The 16,803-nt window shown below is 41.7% G+C and overlaps 1 protein-coding gene across 3 annotated transcripts in view; it reads right to left on the bottom strand.

The window, feature by feature from the left end:
- Window positions 1–16,803, bottom strand: part of DIEXF (digestive organ expansion factor homolog (zebrafish)) — a 22,796-nt gene that overhangs the window by 4,699 nt on the left and 1,294 nt on the right. The window contains exons 2-11 of one of the 3 annotated variants that reach the window (XM_011372451.2): window positions 16,412–16,451; window positions 15,554–15,800; window positions 13,602–13,775; window positions 11,807–11,895; window positions 10,266–10,676; window positions 8,328–8,547; window positions 6,486–6,688; window positions 5,156–5,338; window positions 4,944–5,056; window positions 3,955–4,200 (exon numbers count right to left, since the gene is read on the bottom strand). In XM_011372451.2, coding sequence (XP_011370753.1) covers window positions 3,955–4,200; window positions 4,944–5,056; window positions 5,156–5,338; window positions 6,486–6,688; window positions 8,328–8,547; window positions 10,266–10,676; window positions 11,807–11,895; window positions 13,602–13,775; window positions 15,554–15,800; window positions 16,412–16,451 — 1,926 coding nt within the window. The remainder of the gene's footprint in view (window positions 1–3,954; window positions 4,201–4,943; window positions 5,057–5,155; window positions 5,339–6,485; window positions 6,689–8,327; window positions 8,548–10,265; window positions 10,677–11,806; window positions 11,896–13,601; window positions 13,776–15,553; window positions 15,801–16,411; window positions 16,452–16,803) is intronic. The other 2 variants (XM_011372450.2, XM_011372452.2) reach the window with 2 other exon arrangements.

The following is a 16,803-nucleotide window of genomic DNA, read 5'->3' as shown; positions in this document are numbered from 1 at the left end:
CTTCACCTCAGGAGTACTAACATTTTGAGTTAGATAATACTTTGTTGTGGCAGCTGTCCTGTACACTGTAGAATGTTCAGCTGCATCCAGGCCTCGACCCAACAGAACCACCAGACCACTGGAATAACCTTCCAGCTGCGACAGCAAAAATGTCTCCAGATATTGCCAAATGCCCCTTGAGAAGCAAAACTGCCCTAGTTTGAGAACTGAGACAGACTAAAGAAACATGTTAACCAATGCAATGCATGTTCCTTAATTAGACCATGAGTTAGGGGGCAGGGGGGTAGCTATAATGGTTATTTTGGGGACAACTAGGAAATCTGAATACAACTATATATTAGAAAATATTATTGTAGTAATGTCAAGTAGTACAATAATGGTGCTATGGTTAGATAAAAGAATGTTCTTGTTTTTAGAAGCTACATACTGTTGGGGAAGGCAATCGAGAAGACCTGACCACCAGTTTGACCCTCCAGCTGACCCTGGGCCATCAGATAGAGGCTCCTTGCCCCTCATCTGTGCTTTTGAATGTGCACTCCGTTTGCCTTCCCAGCTCCCAGTGCTGCTCCAAGGATCCAGCCTTGAGACAGAATGGTGTTGAGACTATCTGGACTGGGCACGTGACTGATCCCCGTTAGAGCCTCTGTACATAAACTTTTAAGATTCTGGCGGGTGGATGCGGAAAACTAATCTTGTGGCCGCCCAAACAAGCCTACAAGTTAAGTTCCCTTGCTTATTAAACCTGCCACCTACCACTCTGCCTTTTTCTTTGGGGGCCAGTCTCAGATTATTAGGGTTTCGATGCTGAAAGATTCAGGGGTTAAGTGTCATCGAGCCTCCTGAAATTTACATGCAAATGGCTCAGGAAGAAAAAATAAGAGATATGAGAAGAAAGACGGGAGACAGGACGTGTGTGTGTGCAAATGTGGCAAAACGCCAACAGCTGGTGAAGCCAAGTGAAAGGACTTCTCGATGCTCACTGTCAGTCTTATAATTTCTTCTGAAAGGAAATCATACCAAAAAAAAGTTGGGAAGAGGGAAGACGGAACAGAATTATATATATATTAACTTAAAAATATATCAATGATATATAAATATATATACCAAAATGTTAACATATTTAAAATTTTTTTCAATGAGCACATAAAACATTTACGATAAAAGGAAAAAATCCCAATGTGTATAGTGTGATACCAATTTTGGTATGTTTTAAAAAAATGCCTGTGTGTGTGAGGGTGTGTGTGCATGAGTGCACACATGCACGTGCATATATGCATGTGCACATATTTTTCACATAAAAAAAGACAGGAAAGAAATATACTAAAATGAGAATTTATATCAAGGCAGTGAGATTATAGGTGATTCCACATTTTTTTAAACCTAGATTTTCCAAATTCTCCACAATAATGTGTAATGTTCTTATAATCAGAATATTTCTGAAACAGCAAAACCAACTCTAATAAATGTTATGTTTAAAAAACAATAACAATCTCAGTCCCAATGTGCCCACAATGGAGACTAGGTTTCCTGGAAACAGAGCACGTGACCAGGACCTCTTCAGAGGGGCAATTAGTGCCAGTCTCCATAATCTTCAGCACCCTTCCCCTGCCTTCTTCCTCTCTTGTACATGCTTTGGGGTTTGAGTGATGCCTACAAATATGGCCTAACACCCTGATGGGACTAAAACTAAGAACATTCCATATGTCTATTTTACCTGCCAACTGTCAAAGATAAATGAGGCACCCACAACTGACTTGAAAGGCTAGCTCCTCCGTTTGGTCTAAAAAGAACCGGTCTACTATTTCCAAAACTGGGATTCTCATATAGGAGCTGGGGTACTCAGAAACACCCCAGCAGCCTTTCCCAGCTTGAGAAATCTCACCTCTAGAGTTTCTGACTTGCCCCGGCTGACAATCCTTCTTACGGGGTAACCCACTGATAACGCTCAGGAAGAACTGGGAACCTACTCTCTGCAGGAGGGCATCATGACCAAGTGCCATTCACTCCTAAGAATCTGCTGGTTTTATCTCTCCCTAAGAAAATGAACTTTTTGCTGGCTCACAAATAAACTAATATTTCTAACACTGTCTACTTCCACAGAGAACATAAATACAGAATTTCAGAATTGGATACTAAAGTTTAAAATACATGAACTTTCCCTAAGATCAAATAAAAAAATCAAACCACAAAGACACTGCAGATCAAAACACCCATCATCACCTTGGTGATCTCTCAAGCAAAAGAATTCTATAGTTGGAAACCCTGAGATAATTAGCAGTTGCAGAACTCTGAAGCACATTTTCCCCGTTCGCCTTCAACACGGGATGCACTTATTAACCTGGTCCAGGGAAAGCAACTGGCACATGCTAGGTTTGTCTTCATAATGACTTTGTGGGCAAAGCGGTTTGGTAAATAAATGAACAGTGTAAGACAGGGGACTGACTGTCTTGCCGACATAAGAGAAAGGGCATCTTTCTCTTAAGTAGGACCTCATGCCCTCTTCTTGAAAAGCTGCTTTCTGACAGCAGTCCTCATCCCAGCTTAATTCGCACTTGCTAAGACAATCGCACTGGGAAGTTTTCCAGTCTATCCACTTCACTGAAAGGGCTTGCTTTCATTTGTCAAGCTGATAGAAAACTAAGGGCTCTTAAGACCTGCTGACTACAAACTCCCCCCAAAATGCCTCTCTTCAACCAGAATGAAAACAACTTACTGGAACAAAGCAAATAATGATGCCAATGAGCAGGCATTCATTAACAAACCCTCTGGCCAAATAGCCTTGTCTGGGTGGCCATGAATGGTGCCCAGGGAACACAAATGTAGTCATTTCTCAACTCTCCCCTAAGAGATCACCTTGCCAGCAGAGTACCCAGAGAGGACACGTCATGGCAGCCTGCTCTGCCTGGCAGGCTGCTGGGTTCCTCCCTCTCCATCTTGGTAACAAGAAGGTGTCTGGGGCATACCATCTTAATATCAGCATAAACTAAAAGGCAATGCAATGTCAAAATGCATCACCTAACATGCTCCAAAGCCTGGAAGATTTCTGGATTATATGTTAGGGACACTGAGAAAGTGTGCCCCTTGTTTGTATATATGACTGAGAGTTAATAAAACAGCGAAGTCAGAACTAAAATTAACTAGACATTATTGTGAATCGGAAGGAAGAGTTAGTAATAGGATGTAATTTCCATCTCTCTCTAGGCGAGGGTTCAAAAAGAGCTTTTCATTGGCAAGAGACAACTAGCAACACAACACCTGAGCTGTGGGAGTGTAAAAGGCTGCAACTATCCCAGACAGTCACAAAAGACTCAATATTACCAACACTCTAATTAGAATTTAAAAAAAAAAAAAAAAAAAAGGCCAATCTAATTTTGTCAAAGTCACATGGTAGGTAGGGAAGCTAAACAAACGCTGAAACCCTAAAATATTCAACTTTAAGCCCCTTGCTTTTAGCTTTCTGCACACGTCCAGGGGCCCCGTGGTCCTAGTTCTTCTTGGTGAGGAAGTGCATGACCACCTCCTCAGGACACTGAACATGTACACCTCCACAAGTGACCCGGACCCCGGTATTTTGTCTGGGCTTCTGTGACAGGGCCCAATCCCTCTTGTACGCATTAGTGTTGTCCCTGTCAAGAGTTGTTCAACTCTGTATTATCTTTCTTGAGGGGCAGGACCACACCTACAGGAAGTCCCCCACATAGGGACCCTCTCCAGATCTACACACAGGTTATGCTATAGTCAGTCATTTGTTTCTATAGCCTTTTCCAACAATGTCAATTTGGGAGAAAACCAAACACCAAGAAGAGTCTGTCCAGCCGCCAGACTGGCTCCTCTGCAGGAGGCAGAGGGAGGGAGGACCTGGTAACACCGCAAAGCCTACCATGTGCTCAGAAACAGGCCGATCTGCTTTGCATCCCCCTGAGAGACGTCGCTGGAAACCTGGCACCACCTCACCTTTTGTAGAAATGGAAGCGCTCTGTGAAGAGCAGAAACTGCTTCTCTCCTTGAAGGAAAAAGTGTCTGGCCCTGGAGATAGCAGACTTTTTCGTGTACTCGCAGATGTGTGTGAAGTTCACTTCCTCCTTCTTGAAGTAATTTCGGAGACGCACGAAGTCAAAGTACGAGGGGACGTAGACGAGTGTGTGAGACATGACTGCATCACGATATTGAGGCAAAATCTTGTTCACAAAAAAGTTAAACCTGATTTGGAAAGGCAAAGGGTAAAGTCAATGATCTCAAGTTGAGCCTGTAGCATCACTACAAACTGAGTGGCCCTGGGCAAGCCACGACCTCCCTCTATCTCCCCAAAGAGACCACCATGGCTTATGTCATTGCAAAGACGTTACTTAAATAAAACTTGACGAGCACATTAATAAGTGCAAACACCAGTCATCATAAAGAATAGGTGTAACGCCAGTTATCCCAGAAAACTATTCTAGGAAGTATCTAACCTCATCATTCATTCACTCAGTCAGTCTGTCATCAGCCAATCAGTCAACAAACAATTGCTGAACACCTCCCATTTGCTAACCACCATTCTGCTACCATGAGTCCCCTGACTAAACACAATGCAGAGAAAGGAGGAAAATAAAGAGAAAATTACAAAAACAGTTCTTGCCCTGAAAGGCTTACAATTGTTGACACAGATACTTTGTGGCATTAAGCAGTGTGATATAGTTAAAAAACACCCCAGTCTAGAGAGAAAGACCCCTGATTTACGGTACTAACCCTGACACTAACTAGCTATAAGAACGAAGCTGAGGACCATTTCTCTCTGGGCTTCAGTTTCCTCCTCTGTCGATGGCATGATTGGGTTCATCAACTCATTAGGTAAATGGTAACCAAAAAAACCAGCATGGAATCCAGGTTTAAATTTGTACGCCAAAGTCAAATCCCTCTGTGAGGCCCCCAGGCATCCAATGAGACTGGGGAGGGGTGGATACCTGGCATCGATCACCGAAGCTAGGTTTTCAGCTTCCATCTTCTGGAAGACATGTGGGAGTTGCACCAGCACGTGACTAATGGAACCTGTCATCGGGACGTTCCTCACAGCCACCTGCCAGGAGTCGATGAGAGCATTAGGCGGTAAGCCATTCCTATTATTGACCAAATACACATGCTTCAAGAAGATCCAGAGAAACAAGGGCAAACCCACCTGGCCCTGTGCATTGACACAGTACTTGTTGAACACGGAATTGATCTGGGCATCCTGCAGGGCCCCGAACAGTAGAGTCTGGCGATAGAACTTCGACCAGTTATTGAGGCTCCACATCCTCACTCGAGAAAAGTCCACCCCATGTGAGTCCAAGGGCAGCAAGTTCATGTGATTCATCAAGTGCTTTCAGCAGAAATAAAACTACCATTAATAGTTACTGAGGATTTTTACCTGTTAGGCACTGCCAAGCATTTTATAAGCCTGCCATCTTATTTAACCTGATAAAGTACATACTATCATTTCCCAAATTACAACAAGAAAATTGAGGCTCAGATGAGTAAGTGACTTGCCTATAGTCAGGCGAACGCCTCCACCAAAAAGCTAACTAAAACTGGCCATCTCTCGGACCTTCGAAAGAGGATCAAAATAGTAACTACAGGAATTTTCCTTTAAAAGGAACTTCTGAAATGCTACTCTGGTCATTCTATGGGTTACTCAGTCCCAAACTTAGACAAGAAGGGAAATGACATGGAAAATAGCTGTTATCCTTCAATGATCTGGTTCTTAAAATATTAAATTTCCAGAACCACAACACATGCGTTTTCTACTTAATTATATTTTTATCTCACAATATATATTGAAGGGTCACGAGAACTATAAATTTATTTCCACCTTTTAAATAAGTACTCCCCTTTATTTGTCCCAAACTTCCTGTAAGCCCTGAGGTTGTAGGAAAGGTAAATTCTCATACACCTTAAAAAAATAAGCCTATGAACCGTGATGGAATTATTCAAATGCACAGGTTCTTAATCCTAAAACTGACAACAGTACAGAGTATGTAGAGAGGGAGAAAAAAATTACAACACAAATTACAGTGAGAGGATAAAAACATCGTACATTTCTCTGCAAAACCAGATCATACACATTAAGAAATCATGAGCAATGGTTTTTCATCTCCACTGAGGACCAAACAAAAAAAGAGTAAGCATCAACTGTAGGAGGAATTATGTCAGAATAAAGACATCCGTAGTGGAGGATTTTCATCCAATCACCTACCCACCCAACTAATCACACTAAAGTGGTCTATTAGAAGTGAACTTTGAGGGGAAGAAATCTTTTCTGGAGATTTCACAATATTGACAAGAATTTTTATCTTTTCTGATAGTTTCCTGACCAATCTGTGGGTAGAAGGGATAAATTTCCCATTTTCAAACTGGAAAATGTGGACTTTTCCCTGTTTCACACCAAGTTTTAACCTGGACTTAAATAACCCTGTGGGACTTAAACCACTGAGCTTCTTGTCCCTCTAAATGCGAATGACCAGCATTACCAGAACATGCTCCCAGTTCTGCATCAGGTAAATGTCAGCTTGATCAATGATGAGAAGCTCAACAGAAGACAAAAAGTCAAAATCTCTCTTCTTCTCTCCTTCTGCACCAATGATGGTCCTCAAGCCCAGAGGGGAGGCAATGAGGATGTCCGAGGAGTAAAAGGGGGCATAGAGTCGGATGCTTCTCTGAAGTATTGCCACTCCTACACGAAACAGCCAAGTACACATCAGTGCATTCATCACTGCCCAGCCATTGGCTTCCACCCTCTCAAAGCATCTCCATCCTTGTACCTTCCAAACCTTTCCCCTTGGCATACAACCATGCCCAAACTGCTTCAGTTATAAATCATCATCCTCATTATCCCACCATCGTATCTGGGTCCCCTCCGGCTCCCATTCTCTTCTTTTCCTTCACTGTTAAACTTCTCCAGATAATTGTCTCTACTTTGAAACTCGCGCTCGCTCCTCAATGCACCACAATCTGGCCTGTGATGCTCAGGACTCCACTGATATGGCGTCTGCTAAGGTCACCAACAGCCCTCCATTACCAATTCAATGGCGCTATAGTGTTTCTTGTCATGACTGTGGAAGCAGCACTCTGAACACACCTTCCTTGAAATGTTCTGTTCTTCAATGGTGGTTTCCATACCTTTAACACTTCATTTCTCTATCACTGACTCAGCCCTATCAGTCTTTTCAGATCCAAATAGCTCTTCTACAAATCCCTGGATTCACCCACAAGTTCTACTTCCACTTTACACAGAGCTTTGGGTACATTTATTCTCTAACCATGGTTTTAATATCACCTTCACACAAATTTTTATTTCCAGCCCATATTTCTTTCCTGAGCTCAAGACTGATATATTGGTAACTTGCTAGACATCTGCCCATGTTTAAAACTGGACATCAGCTCTTGTCCCCTTGCGCCTTACACTCCAGCCACGTCAAAGCCTGTCTGAATTCTAGGCCATGCCAACTCATTCATCCTGAGGCCTCTGCACATGCAGTTCCTTGTCTGAAATCCTTTCCTCCAGTCTGACCACTCCCCTTCGTGACTGGTTAAATCTCACTCAGGTTTCAGCTTAGCACAGACGGCACCTCCATAGGAGGCCTTCCCTAACCACCCTGCACCCCTTCTGGGTGTGGAGATTGCTTTAAATGCTCCCAGAACACCCACTGCATCCTCTGATCATAACACTTCCTGCTCTGTACTATTTCTCCACTAGGCTGGACTTCCTGGAGAATAGAAATCATAACTTTTATTTCTACATCCCCAGCTTCACAGTGTCTGGCACACAGTAGATGCTTAATAAATGTTTGGTGAATGAGCATATTTGACTAACAAACTTCCCCAAGAACTTCGTCAATGTACAAGCAACCAAATACGTGGGAGCTGAATGAGAGACAAGCAAAAATGTGAAAAAGTTGGGTAGGAGAAAATAAGTCCCAAGTGGCTGTAATTCAGAGCCACTCTGCGCAGCAGGCAGGAGGAAAGTCCACCATTACAGAGACGCTCAGTTTATTCAGCCTCCCCAGACCGATGCCCTCAGCCCATCAGTCACAGCTTCCTTGGGATTTCCTGTAGCACTGACCGTGTGCTATCAGCTATGGGTGTGCTGAGACACTGTTATAAACGTCTACATGCCTTTTCCATATGCCTTCAGATACACTCCACCCCATTAGCCATGGCAAGACTGTCCCCTGGTAGACGAGATGTTTCAAATGCACCCTGGTTCTGCTGAGAGGCTGGGTCAGTGACCCACTGAAACAATGCCTAATTCCAGCTATGTGAACCTTGCCCCTCAGGCCCCTCAGGGCCTCAGTTTTGACAGGAGGAGTTACCAATCCTGAAGTGGTCATCGATGTTGCCCACGAAGACAGCTTCGTAATCCTCAGGCCTCTTCAGGTTGGGTGGTCTCTCCTCAGGATCTGAGCCATACTCTCCATTAAACCTCTTTTTGTTGCTCACAATTATTTTCTTCTTACTATCGCCCTCAAGGAGGCTGATGAAGAGCTGTACCACCCGCAAAGCAGCTTCCCGGAACGGCACCACTATCAGCACCTACGGGAGAAATGACGGTGAGCCTTGATGGGGTGACGGCGGGAAGGGCAGCTCGAGGTGAGCCTGCCGACGGTGTGCTGCTAAAGAATCCCCTGTAAGCAGTGGCCCCAGCCAGGGACACCGTCACCCCCTTTGCAGGGAATCTGTCTCGAATCTGGAAGCTGAGCACATCCACAGCGTCATGTCCTGAGGACTTTCATAGTTCCATGGGAGGCAATTCTCAAGCAGAATTTGAAATACATTTTAGGCTAAGTCAACACCTCTAACAGAGGTGTCCACCAACAAAATCCAAGAATATAAACACCCAAGTTCTTTGAGGGCAAGAAATGTACAGTATTTTTATCCATAATACCCAAAGAACAAATATGTTCTGAACAAAAAATGAACTAGATGTAATAAGCGGGGAACGAATAAAGCTGGTAAGGAAAAGGACTAAAGCATCATTACTTTTCTAATACGCTTTCTAGTACATTTTTCAGAAACGATAAAGTATTTCTGAAATAGGATATTTGAATGGGAAATAGAGGACTTAGTTTTCCAAACATTTCCTAAAATGCTTCAAGTTACAACTGTTAAAGGAAAAAAACAAAGATCCCCCCAAAATGATTAATTTCTAACTACCCATTTGTAAACAATACAATCAGTGGAAATAACTCCAGATTTTGCAATTCATTGAATTCTAAATGTGCTTCCTGGGTAATCTGTCTCTTGTTCTTTTTTGTAATTCTAGCTGGAAACAGATAATCTTATAAGTCTGATGTCAAGAAAACTCTGAGTTAGTTTCCCAGAAAGACAACCAGCAGAGCCAGAGGGGGCAATAATCAGTTGGGTACAGTGCAGGGTGGACAAACCAAGAGTGAAGAGGGCCGAGCTATTGTCTCGCTGTGACACCAAGGAAATGTCTAGGCTTTGGTTTCCCCAGCTATCAAGCAAGAGGGTTGGACTAAGAAATCTCTAAGTGCCACATCAGTATTAAAACCGGAGAATCCTATAAGCTCAATGAGAACAATTTAAAAAGATGAGGCTTCCTCAAAATGGAGAGGCATGGCTAAGGGGTAGAGGGGATGGAAGACACAGATCTAGCTCTTTAACATCATGAAAAGTGTAGACAGAATTAAAAGACATTTCTGTCAAAGCCCTAAATCCACTGGAGCTTAGGCTTATGAGCCCAAATAAATGTAATCATCACTTTAAATGGCAATACCTATCCAGTGGAAAAATAGGGGTTTTTCTTTTCCATTGTTTACATATTTACGTGGCTGACTGAAGAGGATCCTTGGTTCTAGTCCCACCTCTGCTGCTCTTCTCCTGGTTCTCCTTAGCAAGGCCCCCTAGGAATCTAGGTCTTGGTCTAGAGCTGTAACAAGTAGGAACTGGATGAACAGCTCATTATTAAGGTCCCACTCAATGCTGACGATCATGAAGAAGAGATTTATAATGGAGTGTTAGGTATGTTCAGGGTTTATCTTTATGGAGAATTATCATGGAGGTACTGCCTACTCACAAGTCTCCAGTTAGATGCACTGTCACAAACAGTCCACTGAGGCATCTGCAGCGCGGCTCTGACAGTACCTGGCCCAGCCGATATGCTCACTCCTAAGACTCATTCATTACTCTAATCATTAAAACAGCTGAGTACCTGCTAAATGCTAGGCACCTATACAGCAGTGCTCTACAGCCTAACCTCTGGAGGGCAGAACTCTCCTGCTGCCACTCACCTTGGGCCTTGTTAGCCCTTGGTCCCTGAAGTCATTATCATCACCCACGCCAAGTTTCTGGCTTCGGCGTCTGCTGTTGTTGCCAAGCACCTGGGCATTGGCTTTGAGGACGTGATTCACTGCATGCAGGCAGTACACATGGCGGATCTCTTCCCCATTCTTCAGGGCAGTCCTTTCTGGGTAGAACAAGTCCCGGTAAGAATTCATAATTAAGAAGAGCTCTTTCTGGAGGGGTGTAAAGGGGCTACTTGATTTTGGGAGACTAGACAGGAACTGGCTGTTGGTCTTGGTCCAAGTGGATTCCAAAGGCTTCTGGAGATGAAGTGATTTTAAGTCAATGTCCTTTGGGGGTTTAAATGTTTCCAACTTCTGAAACTTGGATGAAAAGACAAGCTGCCCCAGGATAGGCCACTAGGGGAGAAACAGATCAAGAGCTGAGTTAGAAATGAATTTTAATATATCACAGTCACATACTACTTTATAATTTACCAAGACCTCTCGTGATCACCTCATTTAATCCTCACAATAACCCTGCGAGGTAAATACTCTAATGTTCTTCTTACAGTTTACGAAATGCTGAGGTTCAGAGAGGTTATATGATTCAGACAAACTTTTGCAAACAGTTCTGAAATGACAAAATTATAGAAATGGAAAATGAATTAGTGGTTACCAAGCATTAGGAATGGGGGCCAGATGCTTATAAAAGGGCAAGGGGAAATGGGAGGCATCTTCACGGCGCTGGGAACGCTCCGCATCACGACTACGGTGGTGGATGGGGGAACCCACACATGTGATAAAACGATAGAACTAAACACACACGACTGACTAGGAGTAAAACTGGGGAAATGTGAATAAGACAGGTAGATTTATCACTGTCAATTTTCTGGCTATGACATTGTATTACAGTTTTACAAGATGTTACCATTGGGGAAAACTGGGCAAAGGGCACCTTTTGTATTATTTCTTGTAACTGCATCCATAATTATTATCTCAATAAAAATTTCAATTAAAAAAGGATGACCACTCTCATGAACAGCACCAGTTGGTAAAAAAACAAAAAAACCCAAAGCAAAAACTGCTCCATATTTGAGTAATTTACTGGTGAACCTATATCTGATACTCCACACAAATGAACAGCTGTAGCTACTGTTTTACTGAAAACTTTCTATGTATCAGTCAGTAAATTACTTTATTTTAAGGTAGGCATTACTGTCCCCGTCTAACAGATGAGAATAGTGAAGATCAAAAAGGTAGATTAACCTGCCTTAGGTCAGGTTAACAGTTCCTCACAGATGTTGGTCTAGACCCTGGGGTACTCTCCAAAACACCCTTATCTGGCTCCCACACCCCAGCTTCCCAGTGCCTTCTCTAGCTACACCTGTGCCCCACTAGGCCCTTCCCGCCTTCCTGTGTCCTGCTGTCCCATCGCGTCATCTACCTCTGGTGTGTACTCTACATTTGGGGAGGCTGCTGAAACCCAAGACCACTGCTTCACTTAGAGCTTTTCTCCCTTGTGACTGAGATAACCAAGCAACACTTACTTTTAGCTGGTGGGTAATTTGGGGATTTGTGGCAGCAGCCTGAATTTCTTTTTCTTTCAGTTCTTTGTTCACGTGTTGTAGAAAAGGATCTAATTCAGAAATAGAGAATGTCAGAACACTTGGAGCAAACATTTTTTGGTCTTCCCCTGTGAATGACATGCTGTTCTTCATGAACTCATCCTACTTTCCATCTACCTTCTCCATCCTCTCTTCCAATCCAGAGCTTGAAAGTTTCTGACAGGTCATTTTCCTAAAGCATTTCTCTAATTACATTACTTTCCAGCTCAAAAACCTTTGAAGAAATTTCTCAGTGTGAAATTTGGGGCACTACAGGATGCACCTCCAAGCTACCTCTCTGATGTAATTTTTAAATTTTATGGTCCTCAAATTCTTCAGCCTCTGTGGCCTTCCTTCAATTAAAATTTCTATCCTCTCCTTCACTTCGTCTTTGTTGTAAGCAACAGCATCAGTTTAAAGTTACTCCCTGACTCACAATAAATATTTCCCGGAGCCTACTGTGTAGGCATAGTGCTGACTCCACTACGAGGCCGTCCCTAGTCCCCCAGAGACAGTCCCCCACCTTGCCCCCACCCACCAACCCAAAGCATATATGTTCATGACATCTCATTGACTAAACTGTAAGATCCCTGAGGGCAGGTTCCATGTCTGATTTATTTTGCACTGCAGAACACAAAGAAATGCTCGATACTCAATTGAGTTGGGCAAATGATCTAAATGGCAGGTAGCACCTGCACTCTTTATCTTTATCTTTAGTGCTCTGAGCTGGCCACCCAATCAGTTGCCTCATTAAGAAGCAAAGTTAAATGACCCATTCAAGGACCTAAATGGTAAAATTTCAAATGCAATGTGCCTTGTACCAAACAATAGGAGATAAGAGTGAACAATAGGAGATAAGAATTCTAGGTTCTAATACATCTATACAGGCAAAACCACCAAGATATTTTAGGATAGTCAAGCTTCCTAATGTTTCCTCCAGGTTTTTAAGTTACGATGGTTCAGAATGGGGTTCGTACTCACATTCTCCTCACTTCTCCTTCTCTAGCAATAATAACCAACAGAACCAAATGAGCCAAGTTAAAATGTCACCTTCATTAATAGTAGCGCTGTCTTGAAGAATGGCACTGGGACGAAAAAAGGCAGTCAGGACACAGAAAGAGACCAACCTGACTTGCCCACCCAGACACAAGTTAAGAAACTGGACCCAAGAGAGAGAACAGAGACCTGCCTAAGCCTACCATAGGCAGGCCTTGTCCAGGTGGCTGCCATTTAGGCAGAGGCAAGGCCAAGAGGCTGAGAGAGCCTAGGGAGACAGAGCGGAGCTTTCTGGCTTCCACAAAGCTCCGTTGTGACAAGGACCAAGCACATCAGCCACCCTGGGCCTCATGAATCAGGAAAATTACTGTTCCAACAAAAAGGAGCAAGTGAAGGGTAGAGAGGAAAGTGCAAAGTATTTCTCCTCTTTCCTTCTTTCATACTTGCGGAGAAAAACAAAAGTCTTCCCCTGACTCTAACTGTGGAAGTGTGAGGTCTGGGGTACCAGCCTCCCGTGTTACCATTCCTAAGCTGTTTGTTCTCCTAAACAGCCCGCACGTACTGCTAACCATGGAAACGCACAAAATACCTTTGAGAAATATTTCTTCTCAGCTATCGATCTAGCTGCTAAAGTACCTGCTTTTATTGTTTTCGTTCCAATCACAGAGATTTATGTGTATTAGCCCGCACCCCCCCATACTAAGCAGTTGGTGAATTCGAATAACACGTACTGTGCTCTGACCTTGTGATGCTTTCACAGAACTGTTGCCTCCACTTTCCTCTTCAAGAAAATTGGTTTCCAGGCTAAAAAGTGACTCATGTTTTGCATCTGTAAACTCCTCAGGGGATTCTTGTGACGTGCCAGGTGGCTGTTCCCCATCTTTTCCCTCAGGATCAGCAGGTAGGACCCTATCTCCAATTTTGAGAAACATTTTGTAAAATTATTTACTCATAAATAGAATTATACTTCCATTGACAAATAAAATCTAATTCCTTAGTCTATATTAACACTGAGGTTCATTGGCATTATTTATTTTTAAACAAATTCAGGTAGAAAACAGATTTCAAAATTAAGCTTGATTACTGACCCAGTTCCATTTCTAGGCATTTATTCTAAGATGATAACTAGACAAAGTACACTAAGACATATATGTAAGATATTCAAGGCAGCACGAATTATGATAAGAAATAACTGGGAAAGTGATTTCATCAGTTTCTATCAATGGGTTAATTGAATACTAAGTAATTAGTACATGCGCTGCTGAAGTGAGCACAGAATACTATGTAATTAAGAAGCTAATGTGAATCCACAGTTAAACACATGGAAAAAATGTCCATGGTATGTTATTAAAGAAAAAGGAAAGTAACAGCAGTGTATGAGACCATTATGCACATACACGCAAATATATGTACATACTAGTACTCACACATATATTCATAAAAAAGTAGTCTGGAAGGTAATATAAAATTTTAAAGGTGTTTATCTCTAGGTGGTGGGGAAATAAGTTAACTATACAACCTTCTTACATTTTTACAATACATATATTACTTTTGTAATTAAAAAAAAAAACTTCATTTTGAAAAATCCAAAAAAGGAAAGAAAAATGGAAAACCAAAACCAAAATAAAACAAAAAGATCGTAAGTCTGAGGCAATAAATTTTTATCCTAGTAAAACTAATAAAATACTGAGAATGGTGTGTGGCACCTTAAAGTATAGAAAAAAATACACTGTAAGGAAAATAGGCATTAAGAGAGTGAGATGTAAAAAGTCACCCAGATACATTCACACAATGGAATACTACTCCAGCATAAAAATGAATTAATAATACATGAACATGGATGAATCACAAAAACGCAAGGAGCCAAAGAAGCCAGACACAAAGGGCTCCCACATATAAGAATTATTACTGTATGCTTCCATCTATAAGAATTTCTAGAACAGCCAAAACTAATCTATCATGAAAGAAAGTCAGTCAGTGCCAGGGACAGGAAACTGACTGTAAAAGAACAAGAAGGAAGTTTTGGGAGGTATTGGAAATGTTCTGTATCTTCACTGTGATGGTAACATAGATGTATATACTTGTCAAAAGTCACTGAATATATATAGTTATATATGGGTATACTTTATAGTATGCAAATCATACCTTAATAAAGTTAATTTCAAAGCTAAAGAAAAAGGTCTCCTAGAAATCTGAGAAAGAGTTCCATGAAGCTTTCAATCCCAGCTCTTCTCTGAAGCCTTCCCTGGTTATCCCACCAGCATGTGACCACTCAGCATCTCTACAACAGTTTTCTAGCTGTTCCATAAAACTCTACTTGAAAAGTTTTATATATTTGCATCTATTTCCATTAAACTTGGTTTCTCTATGAGAGGAACAGTAATCTCTAATAAACTGAGACCATCACAAGACACAGAATTATGTTCTCATTCCTCTGAACCAGAAAAGCTTTAACTAGGATTCATGAAGTCCTAGAAATTCTAAGCAAAAATGTTATTTCTGCATTTCTCTGGTGAGAAGTTTCTATGTTTTCATCAGATTCTCAAAGATATCACTGAAGCCAACAAGGTTAAGAATCTCTGCTTTGGATTGACATGCTTTTGCACAGCTCACACAATACAGGGTGCTGTGCCCATGGGGCTATCTGTCTATAGTCCTGGAACAGACTGATGAACCCACACCAAAGACACTTACTCTCCTGCATTTCGGTAGACTCTGCTGCTGTCTCTTCCTCTACAGGGACATCACTGTCACCATCTTCTTCGTTCATTTCTTCCTCCTCTACATCACTGTCTTCTTCCTCTTCCTCTTCCTCCTCCTCTTCGTCCTCATCTTCCTCAGAAACATTCTTTAATGTGGCCAGTAGTCTGTGGTAACCAGAAACCTGTTCTGGTTCACTCTCTGCTTCACTTTCAGAACCTGAAGTATCTGAACTCTCTGACTAAAAGGAAAATGGGAATTTTAAAAACAAAATGATATTGTTCTCATTGCTACCCTATGACTATCATCAAGCCAACAGTGCAACAGATTCTGACTTTCCTAAATAAAAATTAAGCTTTTCTGCAAATACGCAATCCTAGATATTCAACCAAGCCCAGCGCCAAATTTATTTAAAACAGCTAATCTAGCTAAGTCCCTAGAAGCTCTTCATCTTCTCTGAACTGCTAATGTTCCACATACGAAGAAAGGAGACAGAGCTTTAGGCTATAAGGAAACCTAACCTATGTGTCAGACATTTGGCCCATTTAAAGGAGCGACAGGAAAATTACAATTTAACAAAAGTACATAGGCTGCTAAGCCTCCTTAACAGGTTCAAATAGATTGATCTCTTAGGGCAGTTTCAAACTCTGGTTACTGTTGAAGTTATCACAATAGACATTAATTAGAACAGGCATTTTAATAGACAACTGTATTCAAAAATGAAGCAATATTACTAAAATAATAACATATCTAAAATTGAAGAGTAGAAATGTAGCCAAACTTTATTATTACATATAACCTTAAAAGTAACAACCCAGAACCAACTATTATAAAGAAAGAATAAAGCATTACCAGTTGACAAATCTGTGGTTTAACTTCCTTTCTGGAAACCCTGAGAAGAAACACGTAATGTTAAACTCTAACTGCAAGTATTTAGCAGTTAAGAAAAAGTCTAATGATACAACTTTAAATGAAAAGGGCAGAATATTCCATTATAAACACATTATAACTATAATCCTGTAAAAACTACATATGCACTGGGACAGGGATTATAAGAATATGACAAATAGATTATAATTGACAAATGAAGTTTCACGAGGTCTCATGACAAATACTAGAGTCATACAACAACTGGCTAAATCTGGCAAATAGAAAACCTCGGGTTCACCTTTTCGCGCAAATTTCTAAATTAGAATATCCCTCTAAGTCACTGACAAAGCAGCCTAAAGTGTTGGATGAGGACT

Source organism: Pteropus vampyrus, unplaced genomic scaffold, assembly GCF_000151845.1.
Source record: "Pteropus vampyrus isolate Shadow unplaced genomic scaffold, Pvam_2.0 Scaffold207, whole genome shotgun sequence".
Classification (NCBI taxonomy): domain Eukaryota; kingdom Metazoa; phylum Chordata; class Mammalia; order Chiroptera; family Pteropodidae; genus Pteropus; species Pteropus vampyrus.
Note: the sequence above shows the minus strand (reverse complement) of the source record. Positions and strands in the feature narration are given on the sequence as shown.